The sequence below is a fragment of the Orbicella franksi genome, chromosome 6 (assembly GCF_964199315.1).
Source record: "Orbicella franksi chromosome 6, jaOrbFran1.1, whole genome shotgun sequence".
Classification (NCBI taxonomy): Eukaryota; Metazoa; Cnidaria; class Anthozoa; order Scleractinia; family Merulinidae; genus Orbicella; species Orbicella franksi.
Window position 1 is genome coordinate 25,912,853 of NC_138150.1, and position 18,465 is coordinate 25,931,317.

The 18,465-nt window shown below is 40.1% G+C and overlaps 1 protein-coding gene across 1 annotated transcript in view; it reads left to right on the forward strand.

The window, feature by feature from the left end:
* Nucleotides 1-5,085: 5,085 nt before the first annotated feature.
* LOC145491221 (polycystin-1-like protein 2) overlaps nt 5,086-18,465 on the forward strand; it is a 35,378-nt gene continuing 21,998 nt past the window's right edge. Inside the window, exons 1-10 of the mRNA XM_081470375.1 lie at nt 5,086-6,139; nt 6,289-6,328; nt 11,483-11,842; nt 12,480-12,806; nt 13,405-13,568; nt 14,138-14,354; nt 14,560-14,936; nt 15,621-15,795; nt 16,219-16,477; nt 17,019-18,104. Of these exons, the coding sequence (XP_081326501.1) occupies nt 6,086-6,139; nt 6,289-6,328; nt 11,483-11,842; nt 12,480-12,806; nt 13,405-13,568; nt 14,138-14,354; nt 14,560-14,936; nt 15,621-15,795; nt 16,219-16,477; nt 17,019-18,104 (3,059 nt within the window). The 5' untranslated portion in view covers nt 5,086-6,085. The remainder of the gene's footprint in view (nt 6,140-6,288; nt 6,329-11,482; nt 11,843-12,479; nt 12,807-13,404; nt 13,569-14,137; nt 14,355-14,559; nt 14,937-15,620; nt 15,796-16,218; nt 16,478-17,018; nt 18,105-18,465) is intronic.

Sequence of the window (18,465 nt, forward strand, 5' to 3'; positions counted from 1 at the left end):
TTTCTCCTAAGTTGTATGCACTGCGCCATTGCCTCATCCCATTCCGTTCTCATCCTAAACCCTAGCTCGCTGCCTACCGGCTTTCGTGATTAGGAGAGAGACACCGAAAGCGGTAAAGATGACGCTTCTGCTCTATCAATAATACTTAATTCCTCCCAGACCCCTCTCCTCACCCACGGCAAATTCGCTGGACGGGGCATTGAGGACGTCACTGTTTACACTCCATATCAAATATTGGCGGAGTATGTAATTGCGCTTATATTTAGCGTTTCCATCCATGTAGCCAACAGCCATGCAAATTTATTGGAACAAAAGAGTATATACATAAGAAAAGACTTCAACTCCTACAGGGCTGGTTTAGGACACCAACATGGCCGCTGTTTCGATATTTTGGGGCACCAATATGACTGCCTTGACGTCATGTGAAAGCACTTTATACGTCACACTACGCGGAAGATACCATTGGCCGTTGAAAATCACTTGCTTCTTAGTGATATAGCCCTGATATAGTTCGGGGCGGTGCTTTATTTGTCAAGTTATCGTGGATGAAGAAATAACAATGGTATCTTACAGCTACCCATGTGAATCTCTGTAGAGCAGTGCTACACGTCTGAAATTGACGGTCGAAAGTGCTGTCGAAAGTGTGTGTGTTGCGTTGACTTTGCTTTCGCTGAGCTCTAGGATTGGTTCCAAAACACGCGCAGCGTGCCCTAACGTAGGCTACCGCGCACTTGGCACGGATGACGTGTTTTTATAAGACGTCTTATAACTTTAAATTAAGATTGGTTGATTTGATTTTTGTTGTCTTGCACCGGATAAAGCGGTTTTCATCTGAGTGTCGAAAAGTAATTGGTTTTGTACTTCAGGCGCTACGCGATTGGCTTAAAAATCTCGCGCCAATTTTTCATCCAGTCAGAAGTAAAACCAAAACCAATCGTGACTCGTTCGCGCAGGTTTTCCCGCGCTTCGCGTCGGCTACATGTAATTTCTTCGAGTTTTGATTGGCTCACCGTATTGTATATGTCCTTTGTGATTGGCTAAAGTGATTATTTTGGATTTGGTTTTTCGACACTCAAATGAAAACTGCTCTATGATAACTTAGGTTTTAATAGAAATAAGAAACCATCTTCATGAAAAGGTCATGTGAGACTCTGTAGCTAGGAACACCCTGGAAGTGAAGCCGTGTTAAAAAATTCCCCTTAATCCTATTCAGACCGGCTTTCTTATATCTTCTAGAACCCGCAGGAAGGGGGCGGAATTTGAATTTGTTGAATTTCCACCAACACCCCCTCTTTTACTTGCAAGACTATTTAAACAATGGATATGAAACATAGGGGGTATATAGATTGTGCAAACACGTTTCCTTTGAGGTTTTCATAAACAAAAGGAAAATAAGTAGAAATAACTGCACGAAAGTGTAACTTTTGTTAGTAAAAACAAGTAGATTGCAAATTTGGAAAATATGCCTGTCAAAAGACGGTTGTCATGGTAACACCGAGTTCCGAGGACAAAAAAAAAACACCAAGCTAAATTGTCCCCAGGCCAATTTCAGAGAAAATTTACTGACTTACACTTATTTAAGAATTGAAAATATCATTAACGGTGAATGTCAACCAGTATACTTTCCTCCTTGGTGTGGATCATGTTAAAATTTCATTCCGCATTCAAGCACCTGGTTTAACACGTAATAGGAGCGTGTTGTATGTTAAACCATCGAATAAGCGATTTATGTCATTTTCTAGTACTTCGGTGTCTAGTTTTTCGAATACAGCCTGCATCGTCCAAAATGCAAAAGCTAATGTGCGGACGTGTGACGACAATAAGCACGACTCCACAGTGCTGTACGGGTTCATATTTCGCGCGTTCTCGTCGCAAATCTCAACTGGAATTAGATGTTTGTGGTTAACCGCCCGTTCGTGGCAGCAGTGTCGCACGATGATCAAATTAATCGTTATAAACTTTACTCGAGTTATTCTTGCTCCTCCTTAAAGTCTTGCTTAAGGGGGAAAAACTTCAGGACCCGCGCGCGGATCAATCAAGTAAGCGATCAATTACGCTTTGAAAAAAGCCGAGCAGGTTGATGATAAAAAAAACTCACGAGTCTTCTCGATATTAATTTCAAAATGTCACTACTATTGACTTCGGACGTGACGCTTGTGATTGGCGGTGAAAGCTGACAAAATGAAGTTTGTCATTCGGAAGGTATTGGAAAATACGGTCAGGCACGTACTTTAGCCCGAACATCTGCAGTCGTACCCCGCCACTAATGTTAACACTGAAAAAAAAAACTCACTTTTAAGAAAATTTAGCCTCATCATATCATGCCTCGCAGAATTACTTCAAGGGTTTTTTTAAAGTTCCGAGTTGAAATACCCCTGAGAAAAGAGGCACTTTACACGAGTTTTATTAATTTGTTTTGTATACATGACACGCTGACACTTCTTATTATGAACCTCAAGGGGAAAAAAAATGCGGTAACAATGAAGTTTCCTTTTTCTGGTGGTGTGTCAGGTTTAGGAAAAAAAAAACTTCTGAGCCCTTTTTCCTCTTGTGGACGAGCGCGAAGTACACGCAATGACCTGGAAACTATTGGATCGTGTAAAGTAAAATACTACCTTGGCTTTATTTGAAGGAGACAAAGCGGGAAAAAAACTGAAAGAGACCGTAAGGCCCGGAGAGATTGATCATCAGCCTCAATAAAGTCCACTAATAGTAGGGAAGATATCTGTGTACAAAACATGTTGATTTTGCCATTTAATGTCGAGCAAGTGAAACCGAAAAAAAAAAAAGAATAGAATAATTCACTTAACAGGCAAAAGTTCTCTGGTTGGCGCTGAAATGGCAATTTTATATGACAATTTTATATGTAGCTTTGCGTTTAATTGACCAACCTTCACCGGGATTTTGAACTAAATTTTACGTGGAAGCGTAAGATGTAAAATTTAATATAGTTTTTTCGAGGAAGGTTGTCCTTCAAAAGCGTAAAATTGTACGCGACAATCCCGAAAGGCATTGTGGATTATGGTGGTGGTTTGCTGTTACTAGATCGATGCTCGTGGCGTTTCAGCGTTACAGAAAAAGAAAAAAAAAAAAAAAAACGCGTGTACATGCTCTCTCCTTTCTTCTTGCTGCGACACCGTGAACCTCTAGATGAAGCTAACATAAACTAGTTTACCTAAATGGTACAACGTGCTGCCGAAGGGAAGGAGGATGTAAGGAGTGTCGACGCAGAGCAGGGTTGTTCCCATACAGAACTCCTGATCGTCGGTAACAGGAACAAACTGGTTTATTTAACTTCTCGGGTTTAAGCACTCAGCAGCACTAAGCTTCATTACATTTTTCATTTCTCTCTTACGGACAGACCTCACGCTCTTATACAAGTGCACCCGGAATTTCCAAAAACTTCTCTAAAGAATTAAACAGCTTTGTTGCAAGGTTTCTAAATTCGAATATTACATGAGAAAAGCTAAGATAAATGACATCACTACTAATAATATCTTCGGCATTGTTGCGCGCCGGCAAGACAACCTTTGTCAAAACAGCTAGTGCTGTAAACATGAAATGAAGTCCTTTGTTTTTGTTTTTCATCAGTATTATTCCTCGTAGGTCGTATGCAGTTATAACAACAGAACTACAGCTGCAAATGTCTAATATTTTAACACTGAATGGAAGCAAATGGAAAGACCTGTCGTCCGTGTTTGAATACTTGTGTGAGAGTACATGTCAACCAGTCAACAGCTTCCATACCCTTAATCAATACTATTTAAATATATACTGCACAAATTTTACGTTTTAAGCTTTGAAAGAGGGTTTGGATGGCGTTTAACGGACAGCTGAAATTGATCAAAGTTTAATTGTCAGCTGAAAAATAATTAACGCATTTTTAAAACTTTTAGCCGACGGGTTGAAAATTTAGCTGAGAAGCCCGTGGGCTGACAAGTGAAATTCTAGCGCCCCAAACTAGGAGTACTGTAAAACAGATACAACAAAAAAACCGCTTAATAAGGTTTACTGAAACTGCAACTCTTATGTCGTTTTCAAACAGTTGATATAAGACTGCAGGGGCGGATCCAGGATTTTTCAAGGGGGGGGGGGTTGGCTAGTACTTTGGGGCTGTAGAATCAATGGAACATGCACCAAAATGTTTCAATTTGAGAATTGAAACCTAATTGAAAAATGTTGCACCAGAAATACTAACAATGCCACAAACTAGAAAATACGACGAGGTATTTGTCCAGACTTTTTGCCTTTATTTCTGCCAGAATATTCACAGTCTTTTTCATGTTCACCAAGAGGGGGGTGGCTAGACACCTAATCCCCCCCCCCCACCACCCTAAATATGCCCTGAACTACGCTCACAATATGTCGGCAATAGCGCGTGAATAATACAACGTTTATTGAAGAACTTTTGAAGAACTTACTTTCAAAAAGGAAATTCACCTTGAATTTAACATGTTTTCAAATAATTATAGCTGCTATTTCAGGGAGATTTGCTCGACTTGAATGAAGGTTATGAATATATATTTCGCCGAATAAATACAGTTGAAAGAACTTTCTTTTGTCTTAAAACAAAATATATTTGCAGTCTGCAGTATACAGACGGTAATTAATAATAACGTTCTATTTACTACCGTGATAAAGGCCGTTATTAAAAATCTAGCCCCACGAGCTGGCATAATAACCAAACAGTGTGCTGTCATTGGCTGCCCGAGCAGGTGAGATGGGGCTGCCTAATTGCCCCGTTCGGAATTACTTGTTATCTCCAGCGAGAAAATTGCGTCCTTTATGCAATATATTAAATCCTTGTTCGGCAAGAAGGCTGGAAATTGGTCTCGTTGTTTTTCCGCTTGTTTACAGGAACATGACAATATACAGCCATCTTTACCTCTCGCTTGGTCGATAACCCGTGTATATTGCCTGCGGAGTTTTCCTTTTTTTTTATCCGAATGACGTCATTTTAGGTTACCATAGTTACGTAGTTCACTATCGAAAACTTTAGTATCAATTAGTGATAATGAAGTAGTCTTTGAATAAAGATTTAAAAAATGACCAGATTATTTTTCATCTTTACCAAAATTATTCGAGTTTCCCAACTTCAGGCAGGTAGTTAGAAACCGTTGTTTTTAACAACTAGGATAAATTAAACCAAAATAGCGTGTACCAGCGTCTTTTGTGTCCCAAACAATGGCTACTTATTCGACGTTAAAAAGAGCTAGTAAGTTCTGTACCGCGGCAAGATATCGAATAACATTTGAAAAGGAAAGATTTTTTTATCGGCAAGGAAATATTTTCATTCGGGCAACGAGAGACAAACGGAGCTCTCTGCGGTCAAAAGAGTGAAACAAAGGTCGGGGATAATTATATTTCATTCAACATTCAGGCCATGTTCAATGCATACATGCATGGTATTAGTTTCTCTCTTTCTTTTATTTTCGCTTATTATTTAACTTTATATGTTGTAAATTCCTCTTTCAGATTACCAGTGTATTATTTCCTCGGCGAAGTTCGTGACAGAGTTAAAATTTTAGTTTGTGTCAGAAACAACTGAGACTTGAATTTCGTTGTTTGCTCCAGGGCAAACAAACGGGACAGAAGGTTACATAAATTGCAAAATATGCCGCGACTGGGTTCAAAACTCAGGGAGTTAATCTAACTTTTTATTTCGCGTTTCAGTGCAAATGTTTGAAATGTCGCTCCCGTCGTTCGAACTTTTCCGACGGTTATAGGAAGAAAAAGCTGATTCACAAACTGGAGGTGTCAATACGCAAGAGTTGTAATATGGTCATCCAATAGGAAATGGAGGATTTTGACGGTTAACACACACATCCATCCAGATAGCTAGCTCATTTTATGCAAATTCATTAAAATTATATTGTGTTGGCCCTTATTGCAAACACTGAAACGTCAAGATGTCAGTGTGACAGCTGGCGCGAGAGATTGAGTTTGATGCCTCTAGAAACGAAGACCCTCGAATCTCGAAACTATATCATGATATTTGTCAGTAGAATTTATCTCCGCACATTTTCAGGAAATTTCAGTGATTTTCCGAGATAGAATCTACAATTTCTGCGGCTCAAAGGCCGACATGGTCGACTTAAGCTACCCTAAGCGAAAAATATACTGGTTGCTTTTGTTAACGGTATGTTCAATTTGGGGTTATGCGCGCTAATATAAGTGAAACTGGGATACCGCAAGTGCACACTTCACACAAAGAAAAGGTCTTCTCTTACAATCCCTTCTTTTTTAGACAAAGAGACCAACTTTTTTTGTCTTCTATTTCCTCAACAGTTCAATGTTCTCCTACTTGAAACTCGGGAAGTCAACGCCGGTAAGTTTTTCGCGTTAATATTTTAATCTCGCGTTGCAAATTACAGCTCGCACATTTTACGGGAATGGGGGAAGATGTGTTCTCGGAATACTCAACAATTCGTAGATTACCTTTCTTTTTAAGCTCTCTAATCTTACTAAAAATTAAAAATTTAGCGTTAAGGCCATTTGAGAAAAAAATGATATGCGATGTAGTAAAAATTGTCCTTGGTCAAACCACGCATTTAATGTTGACACAGCCGGCTTGTACTTCGTATGTTGTCTTGGTCTTCAAAAAAGGCCCTTCATTTCTCTGTTGAAATCTTCTACTGCAAAAAAAGTCGAAATCACTAGCTAGCACCTTTAAAAATTGCATTTATCAGGGAATTTTCCACAGACAATGCATACTGTCGTTTCATCAAAGGAAAATCCCCACTCGATAGTTTCGCATCTCGAATTTAATGCCTAGTAATTATTGTTCGCGTTAAAGGCAAAATCTTAGTACAGTAACTCCTAGATGGAATGGCAAACCTATAATCTCCCCATAGTTGATGCGATTCAGTTTTTCAATGTGCTAAATATTAATCTGCCACTGAAAAGACCAGCTTTTCGTAACGGTGTTTGAGCCCAACTACCTATGATGAGCGAGATCTCAGAGTCGACGGACCTATACTTAATTTTACATCTTTTTCGATTTTTGCGCCGTCAGTGCAGAGTTCAAATTCCCTCGCTCTTATTTGGGGGAACCTTCTGTATGGCTCTCAATACAAATTGTGATACGATTCAACAGACAGACGAATTTATCAGACAGTGCAGTTTTTAAGCCGAGCGCTACTAACGACAGGTTTCCCAATTGAACACAGTTGGAGGTTTTCAGAATTTATTACGGGTTTGCAATAGATTATCACTGGGATTTATTCACCCCTTTTTTAAACCCCGTTTACCGATTCCTTGGGTTTGTAACCTGCGTCTCTTTGTGAAACAAAATCTGCCGCAATTTAATTGTTCGGCCAGTTTGCAAGTTTCAATCGCCTCCGCTATAGATTATTTCTGTGACAGTTGTCTTGTTTCCTTTGCTGCGGCTTACCAGATTTAAAGTCATGGAAATTTAGATGTCTGATACATACTTAATATCCTATCGTAACTTCTAAGCGAAAAAACAAGAAAACATGCGAAAGTTCATTACGAAATGCGAGGGAGTTCTCTTCCTTCGTCAATAATTTCGAAATAATGTAGTAACATCGCTGAGAGATGAATTTTGCGCGTTATTTTTCATTCAGTAATGCCTGTCGCATTTCGTTGGTAGTTGTGTCGATCAAATGTTTTCATTTCTTTAATCTTAATCTGTAATGTTTCTCGATAACGTAATAACCAGGAACTTCGTCACAACATTAAACTCATAAATAGTCTAAATATGCAACGCAAATATGGAACCCGTTTAGCGATTAAAAAAGATGAAATTACTGAAATGATAAAGAATTACTTTTAAGTTTCTTTGAAACATGCCCGACAAGTCTCTCGCAATCGCATCCGTGAGTGTTGATCGTTTCTTTCTTTTTCAATGATTGTTTGGCCAAAAAAAAACGAAAGAAAATTCAGTTGTTTTTTTACTTCTGTCAACATCCATATAATCTACGTAAAATAGCATTTACTTAAAGTATACTGACGTAGTGCTGTCAATTTGCTGTTCGTTTTGAGTCGTTTTTTTACTTTTCCAATCACTTTGCTTGCATTTTAAATGAAATAATTGGAACGAAAAAGATTTATGCTGACTGCGCGAAGACATGAGACGACGCTTAAGCCTTTCAAACGTGATTAAAGTAGTGCTTTGTTAAGTAAGGTAGGAAGCTAAATATAGCATGGAAGCTTGCTCCTAAAAAGCTGCAAACAGCTGGCTTTAATTCGAGAAATAGCATTTCGTAGAACAGCAATGATATTTATCTTTCAACCATCCGGTTCTACCTCTATGCAACTGCAGGGCGAATACAAAATTTAGCGCGAAAATTAAGCTGTGTGTATTTTTTTGAGCAGTTTCAACGCGCTCAATTAATTTGTTATAGGAAATTTTCGAGGCCTTTCTTCGAACTGAAATCGCGTGCGTGCGATTCAGTCGAAAAATGCAGAAACCTTTGCCAATATTCGAGTCTGTTTATTTGCGATTTTTCCCAAAGAAACTAATGAAAAAGTCGTTTACGAAGATCACGTTGAAATTTCTGTGTTTGTTGTGTGTTTTATTATATCACTGAGGAATGTTACGATTGGCTAGATGAAGTTACATTTAATCAAACAAGAATGCATTTCTCTAGGAAACTTTTTGTGTGAATCAAGTTGTTTACCCATGCTGAAGGTGGGATTTGGTGTTTCAAATAAACCGCGAAATTAATTACATTACTACATTTTTCTAGCGTTAATGGAGGGATTGTATGTGATGTCGAGTTAAATGTTTAAATCAAGAGTTGTTTCTAGCAAATGGAAATGCCCCAGCGTGTTCGACCAGGCCAGCAACGCAGAAAAAATGAAACGCTTCTAAATTCCGTAATTGCAGCAACTCTCGGAAACAACATAGGAGTGATAACACGGTGAAAATAATTAAAAGAAGTCGCAGGTGTTAATAAATACGACTCTTCTGTTCTTCAACTAAAGGACTAAAAACTTTCCCCGTTAACTCCTCGCCAGTACAAAGGGCATTGCATTTCTACTATTTTTGCATTCATTATTTTCTATAAGTTATTCAAATGCATAATAATGAGACTGGTTTCATGTGATCAATGCGATCATAACGATCGCAAATATCGTAGCGATCATAACGATCGCAAATATCGCAGCGATCATAACGATCGCAAATATCGTAGCGATCATCACAATCGAAAATATCGTAGCGATCATAGCGATCGCAAATATCGTAGCGATCATAACGATTGCAAATGTAGCGATCGCAAATATCTTAGTGATCATATCGATCGCAGATATCGTAGCGGTGACGATGGCAAATATCGCAGGGATCATAACGATCGAAAACAACATTTTCGATCGTAACGATCGAAAATATAGTAGCGTTCGTAACGATCGCAAAACTCGCAGCGATTGTAGTTATCGCAAATATCCTAGCGATCGTAACGCCAGATCACATAAACACTGAACTTTAGTTTCGAAGAGAGAAAAACGTTTTCGACAAACTAACTGGCAACATAACACGTAACTGGCTTGTTTTGTTGACCAAAAGGACTCACCAACCTGTATGCGGCGTGAGCATTTTGTTAATAGTCTTAATGCATTATTCCTTTTCATTAGACATCCAGACAAGAAGAAACGCCCGTCTCATCCATAAGTTGTAAAATGTCGTGACCAGCTGTTAAACAGAAATTTCCTCGTGAGTGAAAATAGCCAAAAATTATAACAGAATTCGTCTAGATAGGTTTTCCCCTAATTTCTGAATGGAAATTAACTTACCCATTTTGCAAATATCAAATGCTTTTTGATCACGTGCCACTCTCAAAATGAACCACAAAGAAGATAATTTTGTTTTAACGGAAACGCGCAATTTTTCATCATTATTTCATTGTGTTTCAGGTAAAATGTTTGTATATTCAGATTCAGATCTAGATTTTTACCAATTTCACTATCTACAAATCTTACACTGCCACCACGAGCAAGGAAAACATAGTCATTACATGGAAAAAAAAATGTACAACTGAAAGCAAATAAGATCTTTACAGTCACCAAAGTAGCTTTTAAAGCTTTCGAGTTAGTCACTGACACATGCAAACAGCTTAGAGTTACATGGCGTTCTTTATATTTTCAATGTTTTAAGAACATTCACAGATGCTTATCACTTAATTGAAATTTCATTACCATTTTCAGGTAACAATTTCCAGGTCTTTCTGCTGCCGAAAGTTATTTTCAGCATCTCTTTCAAGCGTTTTGTCCTGTTCTCCATCACCATTCGAAATAATTATTCAGTCTTTAAGCAATCCCTTATCTTCACTTCTTGTCTTTCTTCAATTTAACATTTATCAACCGTAATTCAGCATTATTTTAATGGTTTGCATGTATAACAGTCCTATAGACCTTTTATGGTTTCGTATTCGCGTCAGTACAAGAGAAGATAAATGGTGATAGAGTTAATCTCCCATACGAGGAGTTATTTTTAGACATGGTGCCCAGTTCTTCCTCGTGGATGGTTTCGTGGACGATAAGAATAAGAGAATCTTTGTTTACAAAATTTGCCACATTAGCATAAGCGATATAGTTTCTGACGGAGTTATAAAAACACTAGTTCTGAATATTGAAAGGTATACAAGGCGATTAATGGTCCTAAGAATTTGTGCCCGATGTATTGAATACTTTTTTGTGCGACGCGGGTTTAAAATTTTTTTGCAAAGAATGTATCAGCTCATTAGCTCCTTTGCCACCCAGAAATTTTGCAGTTTTTGAAAGACAATTTCCCCTCAAATATTACACCCAAAGACCCAAACACTTCACTAAGTACTAAGTTTCACAAGCTCTTGAAATGTTTGTAGTCAATTAGTGTCTAACGCGACCTCTTCTCTGCGCAAAGTCGTATGTGTTAACAACGACGTCAGCAAAGATTCGCCACTACGTGTAAAACCATTTATGCTGTTCACGTTAAGAAAACCCATGTCACAGGATTGGCTATTTGTGGAATTATCTTAAAATAACTTAAGAATGATAAGAATAACTTAAGAATGATAACCTTGTTAATAAGGCCTACATAAGAATTATAGGGATTAACTCTCTCGGTTACTCTTCATTCCCTCATTTATCAGAACTAATATTCCATAATCTTGAGGCAGAGTTTTTAAATGGTTTCCACATGTTGATAATGACTTTTCACAGCTCTATTCACAACCTTCAGCTGTTTAGTAGTTTCCAAAGATCGCTTTTTTAGTCTTTATGTTCTCCTAAGGTTTTAATTCAAGAAATAATATCGTTATGTTCATTTCACTTAGGGGCAAAGAAACCAGTTCAAAAAAACGTCTTCAGTTTAAGCTCTCCCTGTTCTGTTTTTAGGCACCATGATTTTTTAAACGAAATGTATATCGGTATTGAACTAGCGCGAGGTCCGGTTGAGTTCCGGTTGAGTTCCTGTTGGTGCAAGGGCAAGTAAGTAAAAGAGAAAACATTTTTGTTCCAATCTTTCGTGTTTCCGTTACAGACTGGTACCTGGGTTGTTTTATCGAGAAACCTCAAGACCGCGCTTTCAACATTTCCGCCGGAAACTACATTGTGTCGGACACTTCCGCCCAAGAATGCACTTCCGCTTGTGCTTTTTTGAACCAATCATACGCGGCCACTGAAGGAGAACTGTGCTTCTGTGCCAGTGGCGCTTACAACACATATGGTAAAGCCTCGAACGAAAGTCAGTGTGATATGACATGCTCAGTACTACCATGCAGTGACACGTCATACATCCGGGTCTACTCAACCCAAGATGCAATTGGAGAGCTTAAAGTGTATGGACCACACACTGGATGGTTATTACAGGAAGTCAATTTTACGACAACCCTTGGTAAAGGTAAGGAAACTGATCACGCTGTTGTAAACGAGTCTAGCACATAAACTCGCTTAAACTTCCTTGATTTTTCTATCTTTTAAATCATTGTAATAGGTCACAGAATCGCCCTATCCGGTGTCAAAATAACCTAAAAGGGGTAGATTTAGCCCCCCCCCCCCCTCCCCCGAGCCCCTTTTTTCCCTTGTATTTTCGAAAAGGACGAAAAGAAAATTAATCAACCATCATTTTTCAGTTAAGCTTGTTTTGGGGGAAGAGAATGGGTTTGCGCTCTTCCGCAATTTCTTAGACCCCCTCTATCTAAATTTTCTGGATCTGGCTCTGCCTAAAACGGCATGACTTAGCGCGACAGAAATAGGTAAAATAGTATCACCTAGCGTGACAGGATCGTGTAAACTAGTGTACCAAAAGGTGACCGAACTGGTGCCTGATATGAATGACCAAGCGAGGCAGAACTGCCCGCAACAGAGTCTGGGGGAATTAAGTGTTTTTACCCCTGTAAACTCCCTGAAGGAAATAACTTACCTTGCGCAGCAGGCAGGCTAAATTAGAAACAGGACTGAGCGCAAGTTTTCTTCATTTCACCCTTGCCAAACTCAAATCATTGTTCCCTTAATAAAACTGAAATACTCATTTTCAGGAGACAACAACGTGTCGTACACGTTTGACTTTGGTGACGGCTCTTACGTATTGACCACGTGTTTTGAAGCCACGCACGTGTACACACGCGTGGGATACTTCCACGTGAAGGCATCCGCAAGGACCAATATGTCGGGCCCAATAATGGGGTCTACATGGGTATTCATTCAAAGCTCCACGGGTAAAGTGACCCTGGAGTATCCACAAGGGATTGTTGAAGCTGAAAACGAGACGGAGATTGTAGTGAGCATTAGTCAAGGAACCTGGATGGAGGCTAGCTTTTTCACGCCGACTGCAAAACTTAAGTCGAGGAAGTTCAACGTGTCCGGTAAGACTGGTTGCAGGTCGCAAAGAATTGAAGTTTTACATGCTTTTAAGTGGTTTTTTCATTTAACACGATACACTTACTAACTGGTCCCTTGGGAAACAGTTAGCTTTTGTAATCGTCTCGGTAAATAACGAGATTCTCGGAAAAAAGAAACTAACCATGTTTCCCAAGGGAGCAGTAATTGTTTTGTTACACAGCTGGAGTTTAGTGCAAAGTTATAAGTCAAGGATAGGTCAAAATAGAGTATGGTTAATGGGAGAGCGGGCGACCATTTCTTTTAAAATTGTTGCCCGCTGGGCAACATTTAGGTTTACCCATTGCCACGTGACCATAAATCAACCAATGAAATTCGAAACGCGTGTTAGATTCAACTCAACTCCAGATAACAATACGGTATATTTTCACCTAGGATGTATTCTCGTCGCGTAAATATGAGCAGCTTGGTACAAAACTACACTGCTCGAACACTATAAAGGAGAATATTATGCAACAGTTACAGATCACAAATTTTGTTTTCATTTGCGTTTTTGTTTTGTCCCTTAATCTGTGTACCTATCTAATGATTATTCATGTCATTACCACGCTGTGGTTTCCGCAGACGCCATAGTACACGATATAGGATCGTCAGCGACATTGGGAAACGACAGCAATTCCCCAGAAACAGGCGGAGCCTATGTAATCCCTTCCGCCATGATGACAAAAGATGGCTACATACTGGCTTGGGAGTTGTTTACCTCTAAACTAGGACCCATTCGCTTGCAGGTAGGTTTCCAAGCTACCATGTTACTTACGATTCCTTGGCGGAAGAGGTTAAACGAAAGCGTGATCTGAGGGTCCTCGTCACCAGTCCCTTTGAAGGTGTCTTACTACAGTTTTGAGCTAGCAGAGGAACCCAGACATTATGAAATAGGCGAAATTAAACTTCTTTTTATTTGTGAAAATCCGATTTACAGATTGGTAACAATATTTTTTTTTCTGTATTAATGATTAATCAGAGCTAATTTCTAATTCCTTAAATTTTGAGGTATAGGGTAGTTCGGATCTCTATATTTTGAGAAAACGAATTTAAAACATTTTGGCTTTTATTAGCATTTGTATTGTTCATGTGTCGCATATAATAGTTTAAGGCTTGAGCAATCAGTAATTAGAGAAAAACACTTTACAAAAGAGTCCACAGTTGGATTCTTGTACTCGCTCAAAACTGTAGTAAACCACCTTTAGTCACGTGATTGACATCACCAAGAAGGCAGGAACTGAAGCAGTGAGATAAACCTTTCATTTTTGCGATTAACATCTAAGAAACACACACCTGTTTCTCATTTTAATTCCAGGTTTACCGTCCCAGTTGTTCCTCCGCCAGCTCGCATTTTTGTCCAAGAAACCACTCGTGTATACCCAAGGCAGAAAAGTGTGTTAGCACCAGTCTCTTCAGCTGCCCGGCAAACAGCATCTGCATGGGGTCTGGGGGATGCTTGTCTACATGTCAAATACATAACGTTTCGTTCCCTTTCAGTTCGTCTCCTCCGGCAGACTACGTCATTGTTGCAGGTACGTTATAGGGTTATGTCACACGTGGTAAAACAGCATCTTTGCGTGACATTTTGCGTGACAACTGACGTTTGAAGTGGTATCAAACTGGCGCAAGACTTGTCTCCCAAATATTTCGACTCCAAGGTCACTCAGTCAAATCGCTTAACAACAAGGTGTGAAGAAGGCTTCCTAACAGAGCTAACCATCATCTGTTTGCTTGCAGAGACTCATCTAAATATCGAAAAACTCGGTAAAAATCTCATCGTGTCCGCACCCGAGAATGCCACTAAAGTGCAAGCCGGTGACGTCATTGGTTGGGCGGGTGACATCTCCTCTGGAGCACTGGCGTTTGAACAAACGACCAACGATCCTTCGTTCTTTTATTCCGGCTCAAAGTTCAACCTTTCTGTGGGAGACTTTTTGGCTGCTTCAGGGGGAGCTACTCCGTATGATATCAAACATGTGTTACGAGCTCATGTTTCCCAGCCCTCGCAGGCAGCTGTTAATGTGAGTTTTATTGGAGCAGGCATTCACAAAGTGACTACTGGCGTAGAAAACGAGGCTGTAAATGTACTGCAGACTTGTGAGGTGTCCGTCCAGGTACCGTCTTAATCTATTTTAATTTACTTTGGTTTTATTGATCACAATGGTCAGTTGCACTGATCAGAAGTGGGCGTTAGTTGAAAACGAAAGTCCTCTTAAAAAATGGCTCATTTTGACTTTCTTGAGCCGCGAAATAATTTCCTTTGGGCCTTTTTGTAAAAAACAGAGTACCGTGTGGGTTTGTTTAGTTTGCGAAAGTAAACTAAATTGGACTTGTTTGAAACGTTACAAAGGCCCGTGATAAACTGGTACCTTCTTGTACCTTTTCGTCAACACAGTACTATCCAATTGTTCCTTTCCGATACGCCTTAAAGTACCTTTTGGCGAAATGGTAGGTAAATAGGAATTTCTGTTAGTTGAACGATTTGGTAGGTACCAACACAGACGACCCGCTTTTTGGTGAACCTTGCCTGCATATCAGGCGAATTTGGTCTTCCCAAGGTTCGTATTTGTGCAAGAGGCAGTCGATACGATCAGGTATTTATTGTACCTAAATTCAGCCATCAGGTCGGTGACTCACAGGCGGGCAGGATGTCATGTCAGTAGACACGGCTTCCGATTGGTTAACCGGGAATATGGGTACGGTAAAACCGAGGGCGTGAGTAGCAGAGCTTGGGAAAAGCTATAAGTGAGATACATCCTACAAGGTCATGATTATTTTCCGCTTTGCATTTCTTCTAGGAGCGCATCGAAAATCTCAAAATAATGACACCATTCACAAACGTGAGCTATGCAACAGGGCAGAAAATCCGCCTACAGAGCGCCACAGACAAAGGAAGCAATGTGAGCTACGTATGGACAACGAAAGGAACAAGTTATCCCCTGGAAAACCCCGAAGTAGTCTACGATCACATTGGTGAGAGTACAAAAAAAAAACTCATAGTCGTGAATAGATCCGGGGGCGACTCCCATATAAAAAGGGCGGGGTGGTCGCCGGAAATTTTGAAAAGAATCCCTAAGAGGTACCAAAATCTTGTTTTGAGGGCGTGGCTTTACCCCTGAGAGGAACCAAATCTAAAACAACACATTATCTCCTGTCATATTTTTTCGGTTCAATAGCCTCAAGGGTACACCATAAGCTCCCGCTGTGGACCTTTTGAGGCTGAAAACCCTAAGAGGCACCAAAACCGCTTTTTTAACCCCTAAAAGGTGCGACGAGCATCCCTACCGGGGGATAGATCCTTCTTTTAAACAGTAACATTGCTATTTCAATGCAAGGTGCGTTTTTCTAAAAGCGTGTTTGATTTATCGTTTTATTGTGAGTGATATTCCATTGCAGGTTTCTTTCCAATTTCTGTCCACGCCAGCAACAACATAAGCTCGGCGTTCGCCGCTTTAGTAATAAGGATACTCAAGCCAGCGTCATTAGCATGGAGGGAGAGACCACCGTCGGAGATTAACGTGGACCAAACATTTAATTTAACGGTCGTCGTAAACGGAACAAACGTTACGATAACCGTAGACTTTGGTGACGGGTCACCGGCTTACGAGGCCTTCTACGAGTCAGCTGAAAACACTCCTATTAACGTTTCACATAGGTGAGTGAAAACTTTCTCTTTTTAACGAGAATAGATGTTTTTACATTTCAGACATTTCAGTTAGCTTGAAAGTTTAGATTTTGCAAACTTGTGACACTTGGCAGCGGCAGTTTTGGCGGGAAAAGCGCTCAAGCTTGCAACCGGAGTCTAACGCTGTAAACTTGAAATGTCGATTCGCGATTGGTTTTTCATGTTGCTCCTCACTGATTGGTTGAAAATCAAAATTACCAATCTCATTGGTTAGAGCATTTAGGTGTAATGTTCACGAAACGCGAAAGGAATTAAAACTGAAGAAACTGCCGGGGGGTACTCCCTTGTAAGGGCTATATAGGTATGTGCGGCCCCAAAGGGCGTGGTTCTTTAGACGTTTTGGTAAGAAATAGGGGAAGGATTTTAGGAGGCCGCCCGCACACTCCCACCCAATCTTTCTGGGAGTATCCCCTTCGGGAGAAACTGCTCTCGACAATTTATGAAAACGTCTCTGCAAACCTCCGTACAGCATCAGAACAACTGATTAAGTTGTGATTTCCTTTTTTCTTAGTTACACTAAGTACGGAAAGAAGATTGGTTCTATCAAGGCAAAGAACAACATATCAACATCTCCATTGCCATTACAATTTACTGTTCAAGTCATGGGTGAAATAGGTGAGATTTTGATACAGCTTCACCCTGCACCAACCGTCGAGAAAGTGTTAAAAATTGCTACTAAACAACAGTTCGAAGTCGGTATATCTGTCTCTGTTAAGCAGGCGGTGAACTACACGTTTGATTTTGGGGAAGACTCATTATCTACGGACGTTGTCACCGACGATGGCGACACGAAGGTAACACACACGTACGACAAGGAAGGTGAATATAACATCACGATAACAGCACGTGTGTTTGAGTACAAAGAAGAAAGGTTTGTTCACGTAACAGCCCGGCCGTGTGGTCCACCAGCGATATATTTTCCAAACAGCTACACAGAGAAAGACCCTCAAATTATCACCAGAGGGACTGAAATTGATTTCTTGAAAATCCGCGTAGAGAAGCCAACGGAGTGCTCCCAGGAATTAGTAGATCCTAAATATTTGTGGAATATCTCTCCCTCGCCAGTTCAACCAATTTCCAAGGCTGATATGGAGGGGGCGTCCTTCGAACTAGAACCGAGGCGTCTGGATAGCGGAAACTACTCTGTCACGCTAAACATTAGCTACAATGACACAAAAATCACTCAGACTGAGGAGAAATACTGGTTTAACACTCACCTTAGAGTCGTAAGCTCTCAACTCGTGGCTTCAATCAGCGGGGGCAGTGCTCTAGAAATTGATTCAAGCACAAAGACCTCACTGAAACTCGACGCGTCGAATTCTTTTGACCCGGACAACCGTGACGGTAAATTGAACTTCGATTGGATGTGCAGGTTTGAGCACAATTCAGTGCTGGCAGTTCCAGATGAACTTTGCAATTCGACCGTGTTCGTCAAACCTCCTGGTGTCGGCGATCAGGGCATCGTGACGCTCCGTGTAAACAGATTTCGGGAAAATGTCACGTACGTCTTCAAGGTGACAGTGAGTGAAGGCTCGCGATCCGAATCAGCAGAGCAACGTGTGAAGTTTCTCCCAAACATTCCGTCTTTAGAGATAAGGTAAGTGTTTTTCTTACATGAAAAGTGTAGCTGCTGCTGAGTTATTTTCTTAAGTTACTTTCTAAAGTTAATCAGTACACAGCCCATAACCAATTTTTTTCTGTATTTTTTTTTTCGTGTGTGTGCGTGACGTGTTTGCTTTACACTTGTATACATTTATGTTTGTCCTTTTCTTCTCTTTTTCAAACTATTTTTCCCTCATGGCCCAGCCACTAAGCACGGCAAACATTTGCTATTTCTACGTGGTGTACTCTCTCTATCCCAAATATTAAACCAGGATTTAATTTCTTTTTCTTAGAGCGGTTTTCATTAGAGTGTCGAAAATTAAAGTACCAGTAATTGGTTTTGCATCAAGTACGCC